Below are 21,145 nucleotides of genomic sequence, written 5' to 3'. Positions count from 1 at the left end.
GTAAGAATGACAGCAGTTTCAATATTCCCCTTGAAAATCAATAGGTGAATTTTGATTGGCTCTTGTAGGCTCCACCTACTTTCCCGAATATTAATGCTAGTCCCCCAGTGACCAACTGTATCAAGTTTGAGAACCCTGCCATTAACAGTGTAAGAATAGGTGCAGTTTATATTTTCCCATGTAAAAAGTTAGTTGTTTTTGGCTCTGCCCACTATTTCTAATCTTGACATACAGTCACTCAATAACTAAGTTTATGAGCTATGGGGTCTTTGGCATCAATTAGTTGCATTTTACCATTGAAATTAAACAAATCTGATTGGCTGTTTTTGGCTGGCTCCCTGTTCAGAATTTAAACCCCAGTCTCCCCGTGACTGACTGTACCAGAATTGAGGCCTCTGCCATTAAGAGTGTATGAATGGCAGCAATATAAATATTCACCTTGAAAATCAAAAGGTGAATTTTGATTGGCTGCTGTAGGCTCCATCCACTTTCCTGAATATTAGTCCCAGTCACCCAGTGGCCAACTGTGTCAAGTTTGAGAACCCTGCCAATAACAGAATGGCTGAAATCAATCTAAAAAATCTGATTGGCTGTTTGTGGCTCCACCCCCTTTAGTGAATTTGGACCCCAGTCACCCAATAACTGACTGTATCAGGTTTGAGGCCTCTGCCATTAACAGTGTAAGAATGGTAGCAATGTAAATATTCCCCTTGAAATTCAATAGGTGAATTTTGATTGGCTGCTTTAGGCTCCACCCACATTTCTGAATATGAATCCCAGTCACTTAGTGGCCAATTGTGTAAAGTTTGGGAACCATGCCATGTAAAAATTAAGTTGGTGGCGCCGCCCACTTTTTCTAACCTTGACATACAGTCACTCAATTATCAAGTTTATCAGCTTTTGGGTCCTTGGTATCAATACTTTGTATATTCCTATTGAAAAATAAACAAATCTGATTGGCTGTTTGTGGCTCCGCCCCCTTTCTGAATTTGAACCCTAGTGGCCAACTGTACCAGGTTTGAGGCATCTGCTATTAACAGTATAAGAATGGTAGCAGCTTAAATATTCACTTTGAAAATCGAAAGGTGAATTTTTCATTGGCTGTTGTAGGCTCCACCTACCTTCCAAAATCTTAATCTCATTCACCCGGTGACCAACTGTGCAAAGTTTGAGAACCCTGCCATTAACGGTGTAAGAATGGCTGCAGTTTATATTTTTGCCAGTAAAAGTTGTTTTTGGCTCCGCCCACTTTTTGTAACCTGGACACACAGTCACTCAATGACCAAGTTTGTGAGCTTTTAGGTTCCTGGCATCAAAAATGTGTGAATAGAAGTAGTTTATCCACCAAGGAAATCTGATTGGCTGCTTGTGGCCCCACCCCTTTAGTGAATTTGGACCCCAGTCACCCAAAGACCGACTGTAGCAAGTTTGAAGCCTCTGCCATTAACAGTGTAAGAATGGCAGCAATTTAAATACTCCCCTTAAAAATAAATAGGTGAATTTTGTTTGGCTGTTGTAGGCTACACCCACTTTCCTGAATATTAATCCCAGTCACCCAGTGACCAAGTGTGGCAAGTTTGAAAACCCTGCCATTGTAAGAATGGCTGCAGTTGAGATTTTCCCATTTAAAATGAATGGCTGAAATTTGATTGGCTGTTTTATGCTCCGCCCACTTTTCCTGGATTTGTAGCCTCGATCACCAAGTGACCACCTGTGCCAAGTGTGGGGACTCTGGCTTGATTACTGTGAGAATGGCAGCCTTTTAAATTTTTTCCATTGACATGAATGGGTGAAATCTGATTAGCTGTTTGTAGCTCCGCCCAGGTGTACAGGGGGGACGCGAGACCCCCAGAACATATCATCCCAGGTAGTAAGGGATCTGTGTACCAAGTTTCATTCAAATCGGTCAAGCCGTTTTTGCGTGATCGCGGCACATACACACATACGTATACATACATACATACATACGATTTTATATATGTTACGGCCAGAACCCGAAGTTTGGCCACTTCTAGTTCTGGCCGGCCACTTCGGGTTCTGGCCGGCCAATGCGCGAAGTGGCCGCTGCGCTGCGGCCAATGTTGGAAATGGAATGATTCCTCTGACATTAATGTATCTTCTGGCCGCAGCGGCCAAACATATAACCACTTAGTTCATTTAATGCAATTCAGCCGGCGGCAATGTAACAATTCAAGCCGCTGGCTTTTTCTCTGCCTCTCTCTCCTCCTCTTATGGGCAGCAGGCGGGGACACGCGTGTCCCCGGGAGTCGTTCGTCGCACCAGGAAAGCAGAGCGGGGAGGCTGCAGACATCGCTTCTGCCAGCACCCTCTCTGCAAGAACGGCAGGATTCCCCTGCCGCGACGAACGACTCACTCGTGTCCCCGCCCGGCTGCGCATAGGAGAGCGAGAGAGGCGGGAGGGGGGGGGAGAAGGAGAGAGAGAGGCAGAGGAGGAGAGAGAGATGCAGAGAAAAAGCATTACATTGCCGCCGGCTGAATTGCATTAAATGAACTAAGTTGTTCTACGTTTGGCCGCTGCGCTGCGGCCAGAAGATACATTAATGTCAGAGGAATCATTCCATTTCTAACATTGGCCTCAGCGCAGCGGCCACTTCGCGCATTGGCTGGCCAGAACCCGAAGTGGCCGGCCAGAACTAGAAGTGGCCAAACTTCGGGTTCTGGCCGTAACATATATATATATTACATAAGATTTATGCAAAGAGTCAGTATTTGCAGTGTTGTCCCTTCTTTTTCAGGACCTCTGCAATTCGACTGGGCATGCTCTCAATCAACTACTGGGCCAAATCCTGACTGATAGCAGCCCATTCTTTCATAATCACTTCTTTGAGTTTCTCAGAATTAGTTGGTTTTTCTTTGTCCACCCGCCTCTTGAGGAATGACCACAAGTTCTCAATGGGATTAAGATCTGGGGAGTTTCCCGGCCATGGACCTAAAATTCCAATGTTTTGGTCCCCGAGCCACTTAGTTATCACTTTTGCCTTAATGACACGGTGCTCCATCGTGCTGGAAAATGCATTGTTCTTCACCAAACTGTTGTTGGATTTTTGGAAGAAGTTGCTGTTGGAGGGAGTTTTGGCACCATTCTTTATTCATAGCTGTTTTTTTGGCAAAATTGTGTGTGAGCCCACTATCTTGGATGAGAAGCAACTCCACACATGAATGGTCTCAGGATGCTATACTGTTGGCATGACACAGGACTGATGGTAGCACTCACCTTTTCTTCTCCTGACAAGCCTTTTTCCAGATGCCCCAAACAATCGGAAAGGGGCTTAATCGTAGAATATGTCCTCAGCAGTCCATTCACCATACTTTCTGCAGAAGATCAATCTGTCCCTGATGTTTTTTTTGGGAGAGAAGTGGCTTCTTTGCTGCCCTTCTTGAAACCAGGCCATCTTCCAAAAGTCTTCGCTTCACTGTGTGTGCAGATGCGCTCACACCTGCCTGCTGCCATTCCCGAGCAACCTCTGCACTGGTTACACTCAGATCCCGCAGCTGAATCCTCTTTAGGAGACGATCCTGGCGCTTGCTGGACTTTTTTGGACTCCCTGAAGCCTTCTTAACAAGAATTGAACCTCTTTCTTTGAAGTTCTTGATGATCCTATAAATTGTTGATTTAGGTGCAATCTTAGTAGCCTCAATATCCTTGCCTGTGAAGTCATTTTTATGCAACGCAATGATGGCTGCATGCGTTTTTTTGCTGGTCACCATGGTTAACAATGGAAGATCAATGATTTCAAGCATCATCCTCCTTTTAATAAGTCAAGTCTGCCCATTCTAACCCAATCAGCCTGACATAATGATCTCCAGCATTGTGCTCGTCAACATTCTCACCTGAGTTAACAAGACGATTACTGAAATTATCTCAGCAGGTCCTTTAATGACAGCAATGAAATGTAGTGGAAAGATTTTTTGGGGATTTAGTTAATTTACATGGCAAAGAAGTACTATGCAATTCATCTGAACACTCTTCATAACATTCTGGAGTATATGCAAATTGCTATTATAAAAACTTAAGCACCAACTCTTCTAAATTTCCAATATTTTTAAAACCTTTGACCAGGATTGTACACATATCATTTTAGAGATAGAACACTGCACACAGGTTGCATGCCACAGTCTTCTACAGTCCCACCAAGACGCAATGGAAAGCTTGAGAAATGTGGCTGTAGAAGATCATATGAATTCAAGTAAAGGGAAGCTGAGAGAATATCACTAACTGGCAAGTTTTACTAAGTGAGTGTTCTTTTATGTGTTATGAAACGGCTTGTTAAATATAAGAGCCTCTAATTGATGATCATAACAGTGTTTATTACATTAGGATGAAGGAAATGGCCACTGTTGAGGACCTTGCATTAGTAAATGTCTCTTACATGCCTGTCCTCCTCCATCAATGCATACAGTTCAGTGATGATGGAACAATCACTTGTGATCATGGCAGCTGCGTACAGCCTGTTCCAGCAGATGGATAAAAGATGTATGCCAGGAGCACAGTGTTCTATATCATCTAGTGCGCTGATAATTCTTTCCACACAGATTTCCCTGACAGTCCCTTTTCTCAGAACTCCTGCCACTATAATGCACATTTCCTTGCTTTCTCTTCTTGTTCTTATGTCTCAAGTAAAACTTCATTTTTTGGAGAGGAAAACAAACAAACAAGCAATCGTCTCCTGAGACAATTCTACACATTACAAGGATCTAACAAACATTATTCCAGTCCTTACCTTGTTCTTATATACATATGCTAGCAGAGACTACTGCACAGTCTTTTTAAAAGGGAGTGGTAGTCTGCTATAATTAAAGGACAACTGTAGCGAGATGTATGTGGAGGCTGCCATACGCCATATATATTGCTTTCATGCAATACCAGTTGCCTGGTTACCCTGTAGATCCTCTGCCTTTAATATATTTAGCCACTGTTGGTGTACTATCGTAAAAAAAAAATAAAAAAAAAAAATAATTAAGCGGATTTTAATCCAATTCAGTCCAATTTATCTGAAGTTACTAGTGTTTCATGTTTACTGTAAAAGCACTTTACTTTGGAACTACCTGCATACAAAAAGGTTAAGGAGCAAGGAGGGACATTTCAGAAGCGGAGGGAGAGAAAGACTGAGATCTATTGCCTTTAAAGTCAGCTTACAAAACGCACATACAGGGCATCACTGCAACAGATTACAAACACGTGAAAATGTGTCTGTGCAGATTTTGGCTTTCCCTACATGGCCAGTCTGTAATAGCTTGCCATAGCATTGGAAGCAGGCGCTGCTGGCTGTCACCGCAGCCTGTAAACAGTGTTGTTTCAGAGGAATCTATTGCACATGTGCTGGATCCAAAGCCGAAAAGGAATCCTATTAATGTGCTCATGCTGAGCGATTGAGTACATAAGAAATCATAAGCTACCTTTAGATCAGCTCGGCTTAAAATATTTCAGATAAAAATCTAAACGTCTACCTTAGATATATGGGTGAGTGAAACAGCATGTCCTGACCCACCGGTAACACCGAGATTTGGAATGCTATGTACGCATGTTAAATTTCCATTGACCAATACAATCCTTCCAGTTTGTCTCAACCAGAAATCCAAAGTGTACAGCTGTCCTGTGACGCCACTGGCCTCCCATTTAGTGCCCTTATGGATTTATCTCAACCGACAGCCATATGTAGAAACGTCATCTGAATTTCCCCATCACCCCTCTCAAATAAGTAAAACATATTGTGCCTTGTGCATGCTGGATAGTTCCTGGCTGAGGTGTTTATTCAGGGTCACCTCTGACGAAAATCTCATGTATGATCCTGGCGGATTGATTCAGCCAAGCGCAGGCTAAATGGGGGTGGGTAAAGAGGAATGAAACGCTACACAATGTAATGTCCCTATCACACACACATTGGCTGCAGGGAATTCAATATGATGTACAACAATGTGGGAAGAAACACCCAGAGGAACGGGAACAGAGAATCCCTGGTTGGGGTGAAGCCACAACCACAAAGCCATGGCCTGAGATAATCACACGTCCGGTGTGAACATGTACATGTAAATACTATCTTATAGGAATAATAATAGCTTGAAACTTTTTTTATGCAGCACTAAAGGATACTGAGCAGGCCAATACATACTTTGTGAATACATAAAAAACTAAGGAAGAGAATTACTTACATCTCCAACAAAAGGTCACTCTAGGCTTACTGTGATTGCTTATAAAACACAATTTAACACTTCAAGACGCAAAGCCCTTAGTTTACAATTCCAATTCAAAAATCAAGTTGGGACAGCACTTGTTCCCACAAGAAATCGATACCTTTTCTTAAATGGATTATCACGGACATCTGTATAGCTAATTTTGTGGTCAAACCCCTCTCACAGTGTGATGTGCCCCGGCAATTTTACATCTTTGAACCTTGTTGCATTGTAGGAAAAAAACAGCTGTTTCAAACTGCCAAGCAAGCATGATCTCTCTGAGCATAGAATGCTCAGAAACGAACATTTTGCAGAGATCACCTGCCAGTATTAAACATGTTACTGCCTGTGACAAATTTCAGAAGGTAAAAATCAGGGAGAGGAAAGATTTTACAATGGGCAAACACTGAGTAAAAAAAAAATAAAAAAATGTATAAATGATTTGAAAAAAACAAACAAAAAAAAAGCAATTTTATTCATTATGCCATTTTCACTACAGTTCCTCTTTATATACACTGGACTTACATTTATCTCTGAATTACAGCTGGTAGCAGAATGAGTAACAAGCCAGCCTCTATAATTATCATGCGTTTTTTTTTTCTTTAAATAATATACATATTGCAAGTTGAAAAGCGTTTATAATATATACATCTCAAAAGCACATTAGGGTTCCCATAGAAACATGGGCATTAATGCAACTGTGTTATTTTCTTAATACTCATTACTAAAATGCAATTTCTGTACATGGGCTGAACAATATCATAATGCTGCCGGGGGAAGATCTCCATCTGGAGCAGCTCATTACTTCCTAGAACGCCCTTTGACTTTTCCACTCTCATTTCAAGCTCATTAAAATAAGGAGATGGTGCTAGTGACAAATACAATTCCACAACATAACAATATTCCCCTCTGGCAAACCCTAACCTAGCATGTGAAGCAAGTCATACTGTAGTCATTTATCATGTATTTAAAGTTTCAAGGAAATGTCCGAGCTCCCATATAAAAATAACATCTACTTACCTGGGGCTTCCTCCAGCCCCTGGCAGCCGATATGTCCCTTGCCGCAGCACCGCCTCCAGCCGATGGCACAGGGTCCCCTCCGATCTTCCGCACCTGTGCGAGAGCCGCTCCACATCACGTCCACATGGTCTGGAGTGTCCTACGCAGCCCAGGGTAAATAGAGGTGTTTTTTTTTGTTTTTTTTAGGAGCTGCAACATTTCTTTTAAAGGGTATCGGAACCTTTATGTCCCATGTCAGATCAATTTTCGCATTTAACTGGACATTTTTCTCACTGAAAGGGTTAAACATTTAGGTATGCAAATTACAAACCCACTTCTGAGTTCATGGAATAGATAAAAAGGGCAACAATTCACTGAACTGATTATTGATTGCTGCTCTCAGACATTTAGGGCCCATTCACACTAGAAGAGCTTTTCTGAGCAATCTGTGATTAGCATTTTTTAAAAATCGCTCCCATTCACATTAATTAAAATCGCATAAAAATCGCTGCAATTGCACGATCGCGTACGCGAAAATCGCATCGATGTTTACGAGATTCTTACCGTGATTTTAATGAAGGTGAATGGGAGCGATTTTTAAAAAGTGCTCATCAATCACAAAGCACTCAGAAAAGTGTGCTTAAAAACAAGAAGAGAATCGAGAGCCCAATATGGTGCAGTATTGTCAGGTAAAATGAAGAGTTCAATACAATTTTATGTATATATATATACTCACAAACACGGGTTACCAATAGGCAACCACTTTAAATGCAGGTGGGGAGCATTAGGACCTGACCCCACTCAGGTTAAGAAGTCGCTCTCTGTAGATAGTAGATGGGGATGCACCCCTCCACCCAGGGTGGACTAGAAGATCAGCAAAAACTCGGTATACAGAGGCGCCAGAGTAGAGTAAAACGTTTTAAAAACCGCTTAAAAGGAGAGGGGGATGTTAAGGTGGACTCACCTCCCTCTTACAAAAAAAGAAAACTCACTTGAGTCTCAATAAAATAGAATTGTCAAGTAATTTATTCAACTCCACAAATGCAACGCGTTTCGCGGGCGTGACCCCGCTTCTTCAGGCAAAAATGGGAGCACAACTCAGTGGGTCAAGCAATAAGTTTATAAGTTCACAGAGGCGCTCAAACTTATTGCTTGACCCACTGAGTTGTGCTCCCATTTTTGCCTGAAGAAGCGGGGTCACGCCCGCGAAACGCGTTGCATTTGTGGAGTTGAATAAATTACTTGACAATTCTATTTTATTGAGACTCAAGTGAGTTTTCTTTTTTTGTAAGAGGGAGGTGAGTCCACCTTAACATCCCCCTCTCCTTTTAAGCGGTTTTTAAAACGTTTTACTCTACTCTGGCGCCTCTGTATACCGAGTTTTTGCTGATCAGAAAAGTGGTTCTACTGTGAATGGGCCCTAAAAGACAGTTTTTCAACTCAATAAGTATTAATCCTATTTATTGTTTAGTTTATTTTCAGTTCAGGATTGCTTATAAAAAACTGACTGATCGTCTATCACTAGTATGTTTGACAGCTGATGCTTCAGATATTGGCCTGGAGGAAACAAAGATAATATGTTGGGGTACTTTATATGGAGGATGTGCATTCCTTTTTTTTTTTTTTTTTATTTGTTGCCGCCAATCTGCTTTGTTCATTTTTTTTTGTTTCTGAACTGTTTATCTTGCGTTATGGCTTATTCTTTATTGTAAGATACTTCTTCTGTGTATTGTCAGGGGATCTGGAGGAAACGCATTTTATAACATACTTGTGAAATGTCCTGTAACTTGAAAATGTTATCTTGCAATAAATATAGTTCTAGCCACCTGAAGTGAGATGGAAAAAGGAGGCTGCCATATGTATTTCCTTTTAAACAATACCAGTTGCCTGACTGCCCTGCTGATCTATATGGCTGCAGTAGTGTCTGAATCACACCAGAAACAAACATACGGCCATTCTTGTCAGATCGGACAATAATGTCAGAAACACCTGATCTGCTCCATGCTTGTTCAGGGGCTATGGCTAGAGTATTAGAGGCAGACAGATCAGCAGGACAGCCAGGCAATAGGTATTGCTTAAAAGGAAATACATATGGCAGCCACCATATCCTTCTCGTTACAGTTGTCCTTAAAAAAAAAAAAAAAAAAGAAAAAAACTGACCGACTAGTTCAACACTAACCCATAACTCTGATCTCCTCTAGCTCTTCTTTTTCCTAAACCTTATCTTCTCCACAACAGCCTGTGTTATTCTGCATCTGCTGGTCCTGCACAATGCAGAGAACACAGGAAATGCACAAGGTTTTTCCAGTGCACTTAGTGTGTGTCATTTTTGGTGTGCTTTAAAAGTCCTAATCAAATGTGCACCAAAAATGCCACTTGCAGTGTGCGCTGGCGATTTGGAAATAATCCCTTTGCGCTAGATGCAGGCATTTTAGCTATAGTATTTATTATTATTAATGTATAAAGTGCCAATATATTCCATGGTACTGTGAACGAACATGGGGTACATAATAATAAAGACAATAATAGTGTACACAAATATACAAGATACATAATTCGCGACAAAATACAAAAATGATACAAAATACAGAATTGGTAATAACATAGATAAAAGTAACATGATGAATAAAATGTATAAGATTTCCAAGACACAAAAGGGGGAGAGAGCCCTGCCCTTGCAAGCTTACAATCTAAAGGGAATGGGGGGGAAACAAAAGGTGGGGTAGTATACAACAACTATATAGATGCAGTGTGTTTTAGGATACCATTTGGTCTGGATGTGTTGTTTAGGGATGATCGGAAAGAGCAAATTCCGTTGCGGCGGAATTCGCAGATTCCGCCAGCGGTAAATTCCATCGCTATGACATTTCTGCCAGAATTTTGCGAAATTCCGCATTCCGGCGGAAAAATTAAAGTAATCGCAAATGAAACCTTGTTTATGCTAAATGGTAGCCCATAGCACCTGTTGGCTGTTCCCCTGGTCCTTTTTCTCCTCCCTTCCTCCCTTGAAGCCACAGACAAGCAAAATTCCCTTGAAGCCACCGGCAAGCAAGAAAATGCGCAGAATAATTTTGACAGTCCCTGTCACGTACTTTTTTGGTACTATTTCAGTTGCAGAGTGCTGAAAAAGTATTTTAAACAGAAGATGAAAATGATCTCCTAGGAGAAGCATAGGAGAAAAAGTGAGGCTATATGACACAGATGTAGCTCAACAGGTGCCCTCCCTACCCTCAACATTTAGTGAATAAGTGCTATGAGCGCTGAGATATCAGTAGCATAATCTAGTACTGTAGGCTAATGCTCGGAATACACGGTTAGATTTATGCGCCGGCTCGATCCCGGCACATCCCCGCCAGCGCCGGGATCGATCCCCACTCGTCCCTGCGGGCGCTCCTTATCTTCCGCTCGTTTTCTTCCCATTGTCCGCCCGCAGGTATCGAGCGGGGAATAGAGCGCCTCGCTGATCGGACCTGTCGGAAATTATCAATCGAGCCATCAGCGGCTCGATTGATAAGAAACAATCTAACCGTGTATTCCCAGGAATAAGGCAATCAGACACAGTATCAGCATAGCAACCTAGTGGAGAGCAGAGAAATAGCAGCACAGGATCAGACACAGCACTGACATAACAGCCTGGCTATGAGTGCTTATATTGAGCCTTTAATACCAGCGTATGCAGATTAGGAATGAGCTGCATGTGATCTCATTACCCAAAAGGCTGTGCATCATTAGGCCAAATTTTAACTAGGCCTACAGTGAGGGAGTGGTTTCATCTCTTCAGCTGCCTGAATGTAGCAAATTGGTGGAGAGCAGAGAAATAGCATAAAATAACAGTGGGAAAAGCAGTCTGTTTCATACTGAAAATCGTGGCAACATTTTTCAGCGATTTCCGCTCCCTGAATAAGTCTTGCAAACAGAATTGCGGAAAATAGTAGCAATTTTGCACAGATTTTCAGTGTTTAACGGCCCTAAGCAATCTGGATATACTTGGGTATCTAGTGGCTGGCTCTGCCTCTGACACAGGAGACCTGGGTTCAAATCTCGGCTCTTCCTGTTCAGTAAGCTACACCTATTCAGTGAGGAGTTCTTTGGGCAAGACTCCCTAACACTGCTACTGCCTACTGAGTGCGCTCTAGTGGCTGCCCCCAAGCGCTTTGAGTCCAACAGGAGAAAAACGCTATAAAAAAAAAAAAAAAAAAAAAAAAAAAAAAGGAATTATTATATTAAAAAAGGAATTATTATTATATAAGGAAAATAAGGGGTCCTGTCTTCAACTAAGGGAATAAAAAAAAAAACACTCTAGCCCCGCCCACCAGTAGTAAACAGGATTCCTCCCCTGCTGCATGAGGCATTTTGTTAGCACACACACACACACACACACACACACACACACACACACACACACACACACACACACACACACACACACACACACACACACACACACACACACACACACACACACACACACACACACACACACACACACACACACACACACACACACACACACACACACACACACACACACACACACACACACACACCTTCTTACAGTTCCTTTTTAATGCACCACTATCACAAAATTGTAACATTTAAAATACATGTAAACACATACAAACAAATAAGTGCATTTCTTCCAGAGCAAATTGAGTCATACATTACTTTTCTCCTATGTTGCTGTCACTTTCAGTAGGCAGTAGAACTCTGACAGAACCGACAGGTTTTGGACCAGCCCATTTCTCTTCATATTGTGCAGCGAGCAGGGAGGCTGGCCAGCATGATTGACATTTTTTCAAGGAATGTCTTTATAAAAAATAAATGCCTTGCAGAGAATCCCCTATGAAAAGCTGGTAATGTCAGATTTCTACTACGTACGATAAGTGACAGCAACATAGGAGAAAAGTAATTTACGTCTCATTTTACTCTGGAAGAAACGTTCTTATTTGTATGTATTTACATTTACCATGGGTCGAATGCGGCCGTGCATCACTGTAAGCGGTAAATGAACAACATCACACACACTACCTTCCCATCTAATGGAGCACACAGGTGAGTGTTACGTTGTCAGTTTTGTTTTTAGTCCCCATAGCATGAACCAACTGACAACCATAGGGGGGCTGTGCTGGGATGAATATGGATTTGTTATTAACCCCTGTCAGATATAAGATCACACGCAATCCGGAAACGTGCCCTTGCACAGTGACAGGGAAAACATCAGTTTGAGCTGGGCTGCAGCAACAACCAACGGGACACCCCAACAAAACCATGGATCCACAAATCCCCTTGTGTGGCCAATAAAACCAACACATGTACACATACCTTCCCCCCCCCCCCGACATCCTCTCACCACAATGCAGAGTAGTAGTGTGGAGTAGTGTAAAATTTACTTGCTCCAGCGATGCACAGGGTCTCTTCTGTTCTTCCCAGCAGCTGCATTCACTGTGTTTCCATACCTCCAGCTTCTGATCACGTGACATGCATTTAGAGCTAGAGACATGCAGCATAGAGCATGTGGCTGTCAGAACAATCATAGGAGCCCTCAAGCAGCACCGGAGCAGGTACATATTAAACTGCTCCTCTGCACTACTCTACACAAGAGGGAGGAGAAGGCCCCCAGTCTCGCCAATAATCAGACAATAAATGTTAACAATTTGGCCCATGACTTAGATTACGTTTTAGAATTTGACCCCTCACATGACTGAGTTTAATTAAATTTGATTATCACACCAATTCAATTAAAGCATAACTCGGAACACTCACCATTGTGTAATTGTGAGCAACTTTGTGTAAGTCTGTACATCCTTGAGCATCAGCAAATGAACGAATGCCTAGGCAGTTGGATGGGTGAAGTTGCTTCATTAGAAACTTGCAGCATGCCTCAACGACTTGTGACAGCTGCAGAAGGCAGGCAGTGGAGAGGAGACTCTCAATGTTTTCTTCCTTTAACTCCAGACGACCTGCCGACAAAATAACGCCAATTATTTGATTTAGCTTAAAGCGAAACTTAAAGTGGACACAAATTAAATATACAAGATTTCAGAAATAAAATCTATTTTCTAAATTATAATAATAAATAGCAGCATTTTTTCAGCTGCATGATGACAAATATAAAATATTTTTCATTTATTGGAGGAACCCCTGCCTTCCTTTCATATTGCCGGGACAGAATCCAGCTGACTGGTGGAGGAGATAAAAAACAAAAGCAAAACACAGGCTGCTACTGATGATGTCACAGGGGAGGTGATCTCAGCTTGTGTGATATTTCACATAGACGATGTCCCTGTGAGGGAGGGTAGCTGATGACAAACACACCCATGATCTAAAACCTCCTGCTAAGCTCAGAAGTAATGGCTGCCACCTGGGAAATACTGGGGAGGCGGGGGGAGCAGGAAGATCGACAAATGGCAGGTAAACAGAGGCTAGTGACAAGAAGAATGTCGCTAGCCTGTCACTTTTTTTCAGAGGGCACAGCAGAGCCCAAGGGGGACTGGCAGCGGCACCAGAGGCATATCAATGGGCAGAGAACATGCCTCTGTATCCTATATTGTGAATATGATCCGCCTCGGGTACGCTTTAAGCTTGGCTTTAATGTTGCACTTTTAAAAACTAGCTAGCAACATAACAAAACAGATATGCAAAAATGAAAGTTTAGGAGCCGAAAAATCAAAGACTGACATCTGACATATATTGACTTGTATGTACGGTTCCATAACTAGGGAGTATGTGCTGTGATCGACTTAAAACACTGTTACTTATCACTATATCAACTGGAGAGAGCAAAAGAATTGACCAAGGACAGCTGCGATGGATGTCTTTGCTTCAAACACTGCCCATTTATTGCCTAATCCTGTTTGGGCTGTGTTGAAAATTGCCTTCTTTTTTAAAGAAGCTGAAAATCATGTACAAAGCTGTGTACTATTCCCTTCACAGAGCAAACCGTCTCTAATCACAATACAAAGTGCAATGGGAGGCCCTGGTGCACAACTAAGCAAGACAAGAGACTGAGTGGGCGACCATCATTGTGTGTCTGTATGCACCTATCATTTATAGAATACAACAGATCTGTTAAGGTCAGGTGTGGGAAGATACACTGGTTTGTGCAACAAACAGAAATGCTAAAGTTATTTATACCCAGACATTGGCTATACAGACTGATCTTTATGTCATGTGTAAAGGTAATTGGTAAAAGCTTTTTTGTAAGCTTTTCTTTATATTGTAAGCATTTCTGCGGACCGCTTTCAAAGTTCCAGACTTGAAAGCTGCCCGCAAGAGTGGATACAATATTAATTTTGAAAAAATATATTGCTTACATTTTTCTTTTTATTGCAAATCTGATTATTTCATGAAATAAGGTATACTTAAATGCTTGCTGCTATAGGCAGTGCTGCTGCCCATAGCAATTTTTTTTCTTACACTTAGAATTTTATATATTGGATCCAATACAGATGTTTATAATGAATACAATGCAAAAAAAAATTTTTTTGTTGCCAGTTGTGATGATGTTGCATGCACCCGACACCAGGGGGCGGACGCATCACCACCCAGGAATAGGTCATCACCAGAAGACTCCGGAGAAACAAAGCTGGGAGGCACTCGAGAAGGATCCTGCACACTTGAGACGCCGCAGGCGAGTACTGTAAATGAAATTGCAGAACGAGCTCAACTTGCCCGTGCTACTTTTTGACCACCAAAGCAGCTGTCCTTTGTTTTCGGTGAGCCAGTGCTGGATCCCTGATGCTTAGGAGGATGGGGGTAGTCTCATTAGGACCCAGAAGCTTTCCCCTCTAGAGGTAAGTATACCCTGGTGGCAGGGGGGAGTTGGTACAGAGTCTCTTTAATGTACCCTTTGAGATTTCTCTGCTGTATTTACCTTCTGCTATCAGTGATGAGTAAGCTTCCCACTGAAGAAGAAAGAGCTGTGTAACTGTGTGAATGCTGTTCTGCTACCATTTTTTCTGGTAGTAAGTAATATTTTAAAGCAACAAAGAAAAGCAGAGTTTAATACCATTTTAATAAACTGTTTAATTGCCACCATATGGCTTATGTGGGTTGTTTGGAAAAGTAGAAATGAGTGCAGTTGTTTTCACCCATAACATTTAACCAAATGTTTAATGCAGGCATTGCTTCACTCCTCCTGGGTCTGCTGAGAGCGGCTCTGTAGGGTGCACAGATAATATTAGGTTTGAGGAATTCAGATAGCCATTCCTCTCACGGAGCTGCTTTATACAGTCCTCTACAGCAATCGCTAAAAGTGTGAAAGCCACAGGGAGGAAGCAGCAAGGAGAATGAAGGGTAATTGAATGTAACCAAGAAACCATACAAGGCACAGCTGCAAAGAGGAAAAGTGACACAGGTCTAAAGTGAAATTCTTCTTTCTAAACAACTCCAATTACCCACATACTGAAAAACACCAGTTGTTGTAGAAGGTTCTAAAATATGTATTTTTTCCCCAATTTTAACCTGTAGTCAGCTTGCACTTCTGGAAACAATAGCACTCTGTATGAAGTACAGACTTGTCCACAGTTTCTATGCATCTGCATGACCAATTAGCTGCACAGAGAAGGAGGCCCTGTCACTGTTTTTCCATATTTGGACTAATCAAGTCTATTAATCAGGCTGTGACATACCAATTTAGTGTTTTATGTTAGCAATACCCTGGAAAGTGTATTTTTTTTTAATACAAGCAAAGATGCCTCAGATCATTCTAAAATATGAGATTCTTTTATGTTCAAACAGATTATGTAACAGAAAAGTAATGAAAAAAAGTAGTACATGTACATAAGAAAATATAGAACATCAACAATGCCAACACACATAGGCAACGTGTTTGGAGTGTCCTTACAATTATTAGCTAAGTTAGTGCAGCTAACCAGCACTGCAACAAAGGCGTATTGGTTGCTGATCAGGGGTAGAGAAACAGTCCTTGGGGGCCCGAGGGCAAATGTCCAACAATACTAATAGGTGAGAAAACTCCATCAAAAGATCATAGACCTAAGGGTAAAAAAGATTAGAATGGATCTATAAAATAAAGCTAGGAGAGCACAGGGCCCAGTTGGGACCTGAACTCCCCATAAATTGCGGACTAAAGGAAACATTCAGCAAATATACACTATATGTAGTAGGCAGATTTACCCATAGGAGCAATTACCAAACGCATATATTAACAGGTTCTGGGAGGGTCACAACAAAGACTGCCCGAGGAAGTCTCTTCATATCATTCACAGCAAGTGCAAGTATGTCCATGCTATAAAGATAAGACCAGTAAGAGCACAGAAAGAGTCCAGAAAAAAACAAGAAAGAAGGGGAAAGAACAAAAACACAAGAAATGCATCGGTCAAATAAGTTCTCACTCTGATTCCACATACGTAATCTTAATATTGAGAAAGAAGAAACCTGAGATCTGCAGAGGAACATCAGGGACACATACGAGCTATAGGTGTGGGCTATGGGGGAGAGACCGCCTCCTTATATACATCTGAATCAGTGAACAGATGCCAATGTATCCAGGTCTGAGAATAAACCTCATCTCTACCATACAGAGTGTGAGTAACTGATTCAGTTTTGTTAAATTTTTGACACAAAGTTTACAGGAATTTATAGATGAGCCCCATCAACCTATCTCAATTGCGCCATTGAGCAGAAAGGGCGGGGTTTAACCATTTCAGCCCACGGGTATTTTTCACCTTATGGACGAGAGTAATTTTCACCTGTCAGCATATATAACTTTATCACTACTTATCACAACGAAATGATCTATACCTTGTTTTTTCTACCACCAATTAGGCTTTCTTTGGGTGGTACATTATATTAAGAATTATTTTATTTTAAAAGCATTATGATGGAAATAAAAAATTGAAAAAAATCATTTTTCAGTTTTCAGCCATTATGGTTTTAAAATAATTCATGCGACCATAATTAAAATCCACACATTTTAATTGGCCATTTGTCCCGGTTATTGCAACGTTAAAATTATATCCCTAGTACAATGTATGTTGACAATATTTTATTTGGAAATAAAAGGTGCATTTTTTCAGTTTTACATCCATCACTAATTTTTAGCCCATTCTTTAATAATTATATGCCCTCTTGTCATAGATATATATTTTTTCCCCTCTAAAGTCAGTAGGTGTCCCATTGTAACTAAGGAAGAGACGCAGATTTCCATTGGAAACCTGCGATCACAGTGCCGGCGCGGAGATTATGAATGGGAACATTCATAAATTTAACGATCGTGCGGCGGAAATCAGCGGCTCTATGTAAGAACAAACACTGTTCTTGAACGAAAACAGTGTGTTTATTCTCGGCGGACATGCTCGGATTGGTACAGGGGACTTTTGTCCCCTGCAGCCAATCCCCCCATGATCGCGGGCATCTGCCCGCACGATTACCTGCAAACCCCCCAAACAGCGAGGACGTGACTAGAGCGTATCTGCGGCGCTAGCAGCTGCCGCTACGGACGTGAAGCTCTCGTTCCCGCGGCATAAATGGTTAATAATGAGGGGACTACCAGAATGACACACTCTGCCTTTATAAACTGCTGTAATTTAGTACAATATAGTGATGTCATGTCTAGGAAAACTCATGGAGAAGCATGTGATTTGTTTGACCAGCTAATAGATTTGCAAAGCTCTAATTTACTGTGATCACAGTAAATCAGATAGTTAAAGGGAACCTAAACTGAGAAGGATATTGATTTTTCCTTTTAAAATAATACCAGCTGCCTGACTCTCCTGCTGATCGGGTATCTCTAATACTTTCAGCCACAGCCCCTGAACAAGCATGCAGACCAGGTGCTCTGACTGAAGTCAGACTGGATTAGCTGCATGTTTCTTTCAGGTGTAAGATTCAGCCACTACTGCAGCTAAACAGATCAGCAGGGCTGCAAGGCAACTGGGATTATTTAAAAGGAAAAATTCATATCCCTCTCAGTTTAGGTTCCCTTTAAAGGATACACGAAATGACAAGTGACATGATAAGATAGACATGTGTATGTACAGTGCCTAGCACACAAATAACTATGATGTGTTCCTTTTTTCTTTCACTGTCTGAAAGAGTTAAATATCAGGTATGTAAGTGGCTGACTCAATCCTGACTCAGACACGAAGTGACTACAGTGTGACCCTCACTGATAAGAAATTAGAACTATAAAACACTTTCCTAGTAGAACATGGCTTCTGAGAGCAAGAAAGAGATAAAAAGGGGGGATTTCTTATCAGTGAGGGTCACACAATAGTCACTTTCTGTCTGAGTCAGGACCGAGTCAGCCACCTGATATTTAACTACCTGATATTTAACTCTTTCAGGCAGAGAAAGAAAAAAAAGGAACACAGCATAGTTATTTGTGTGCTAGGCACTTTACATACACATGTCTATCTCATGTCACTTCGGGTATCCTTTAAAGAGGAATTGTAAGGAGAAAGTAGGATTCTTTAAAGCACAGTACATGAGAGTGATTTAGGTGTACAGATAAGAAGTGGCTAATGAATCCCCTTACCTTGATAGCAAGGTGCTGTAAAATGTGAAATGCAACGAAGGGGGAGGAATCATGTTTACTACTGGAAGCCGGTAGTCCGACGACTTTGTGCGTGCCTGCCATCATGCCAGTCACCCTAAGAGTCCTGCACATGCGCGGGTTCAGCGTTTAGAGAACCGCGCATTCGCAGACCTCTTACAGCGACCGAAGTGATGACGCACAGGATGTGCACGCACAACTTCAACTGAAGTTGCCGGATTACCGGAGCCGCCAGCAGGACCACGGAAGGAAGGAAGAGGATGCTGGGGGACCTCGCGGCTACGGGAGGCTGGTGGAAGCCCCAATTTTCATTCAGGCCACTACTCAGGGTTTCTTTAATTGTAACCCAAGGCAACATGATGAGATAAACATATGTATGCACAGTGCAAAACATTAATAACTAGGCTGTTTTTCTCTTGCTGCCCGACAGAGTTAATTTTTAGGCATGTAAGTGACAAGTTTCTATCTTGTCGGTACCTTGTTGGGAATATAGTAAACCTCACTGATAAGCAAATAACAGCTAAAGTTTTCCCAGCAGAATCCAACTTCAGGGGGGGGGGGGGGGGGGAATAGATAAATCTGGGACACTAGGCTGCCATTGAGACAAGTACCCCTGACCTCTCTTGAAAAGAACACATAAAATGTTTTTTTGTTTTTTTTAATTAGCTGTGCTGCGCTATAAATCACAGCACTCATTTCAGGCCCCCGCCCCCTCCCCTCCCCCCCCCCCCTCCCTGTTTTGCTCAGCTGAAATCTTTGACTGGAGCAGAAAATTGAAGATGGGCAGGGAGGAAGTGTCAGTACTTCCCCCTCTCTGCCTGTCATCAGGAACTCACTTCACTCGCTGCTATTAGTTCCTATCTACACAGCGCGCTGCGTGCGATCTTGAATTGCTATATTAGTTCCAGATTTATTTCCAAATTCCAGATTTACTATAATTAAGAGACATCAAAAGAAAGCCCTACTTGTCCTGGAAAAAAACAAGACTAATTTTGGGTAGACTAAAAATTGCCCAAGATCTATAAACTTAAAGGGAAACTGAAGAGAGTAAAATGACTTAAAATAAACAGAACTGAAATATACCAGTTGCTGTCAGTTATATATAAGCAGCTGTCAGTTACAACTGAATGTGCAAGGTAATGTCAATGTTTCCCTATAGCTCAAGTGGGTGATATTACAGTTTAACAGTGTGCTGACCAGGAAGCTGTTATGGGGTAAAGGCCATTTTTAAAATGGAGGACGGAAAATTCCATTGATCGCAGTGGACAAACGGGACGCAGGAGAGGAGAAAGATATAGAGGAGTAGACTGCACAGGAGGCAAGTATGACCTGTGTGTGGTTATTTTGATTTTTTATTTTCAGTTCCGGTTCTCTTTAAAGCGGACCCAAACCAAACATTTTTCTTAATTAAAAATATTTAGTTGCACCACTCTAACACATACAAAGATAAATAAGACTCCTTCAAACCTATGAGCATTTCAGTGCATGCTTTTCACCCTTCTCTTTTCATAACTAGGGTTATACTGGGGGCAGCCATTAGCAATTCCTCCATTGCTACTCCACCAGTTTGCCGGAAAAATCCCGGCAATATGAAAGGAAGGGAGGGGTTCCTCCAATAAATGTAAAATATTTTATATTTGTCATCATGCAGCTGAAAAAAGGCTATTATAATTTAGAAAATAGATTTTATTTCTGAAATCTTGTATTTTAAAATTTGGGTCCACTTTAAGCAAAGGCATAGCAGAATTATGAAAATTGGCTTGGTCCTGAAGTGGTTTTATAAGTCTTCAAAATACATTAAAAGCTTTGGTATTAAATGCTGGTGTTCTTGAAAAAAAAAACCAAACAATGGCATTGGTACGAAACGCTGAGCAGAAGCTGGACAGAAGCCCTAAGGGCTGGCTCACACAGGCTTCTGCTGAGCTTCTAATCAGCGGCTCGTTAGAACGCCAAGGTTTTTTTTTTCAAGATTGCCAGCATTTAACACCATAGCTTTGTATTTTGAAGGCTTTTAATGGCTTTCAGTGTGTAGAGTTTGAGAGTTGCCTTGTCTGGGCTTTTGCAGGAAGTGGGGGAAAGAAGTGCTGAGATGTTATGGGCTTTCGTTGTCTTTCATTGTCTTTTGCTGGCATTCAAATGCAACGCCAGCAAACGCAAACGACTTCTAGAAGCTGCATGCTGCTACGGAGATGCTGGGATCTACTGAAAGGCTTTCATGAAAGCTTGCAAAAGCTTGTACTAAACGCGCCAATTCACTTGCATAGGATGGCGCTAGATCCCTAAAAACGTCGCTTTTAAAGCCTGCAAAGCATCCATATGAACCAGCCCTAAAGCAGCAAGAGACATGGAAAAAGGCTCCTGAAAGTAGAGGAACTGTAATGAAAATAACTTAATGAATAAAATTTCATATTTTTTACATTATTCATGTAGCAAGGATTT

General features: G+C 41.6%; 1 protein-coding gene across 2 annotated transcripts in view; it reads right to left on the bottom strand.

Moving 5' to 3' along the window:
* The window catches only part of KLHL5 (kelch like family member 5), a 150,397-nt gene that overhangs the window by 37,438 nt on the left and 91,814 nt on the right, over positions 1 to 21,145 (bottom strand). For both annotated transcript variants that reach the window (XM_068278459.1, XM_068278458.1), the window contains exon 4: positions 12,955 to 13,151. In XM_068278459.1, coding sequence (XP_068134560.1) covers positions 12,955 to 13,151 — 197 coding nt within the window. The remainder of the gene's footprint in view (positions 1 to 12,954; positions 13,152 to 21,145) is intronic.

The sequence above is a fragment of the Hyperolius riggenbachi genome, chromosome 1 (assembly GCF_040937935.1).
Source record: "Hyperolius riggenbachi isolate aHypRig1 chromosome 1, aHypRig1.pri, whole genome shotgun sequence".
In the NCBI taxonomy this organism is placed as follows: Eukaryota; Metazoa; Chordata; class Amphibia; order Anura; family Hyperoliidae; genus Hyperolius; species Hyperolius riggenbachi.
The sequence above is the reverse complement of the archived record's forward strand: the minus strand, read 5'-3'. Positions and strand labels throughout refer to the sequence as shown.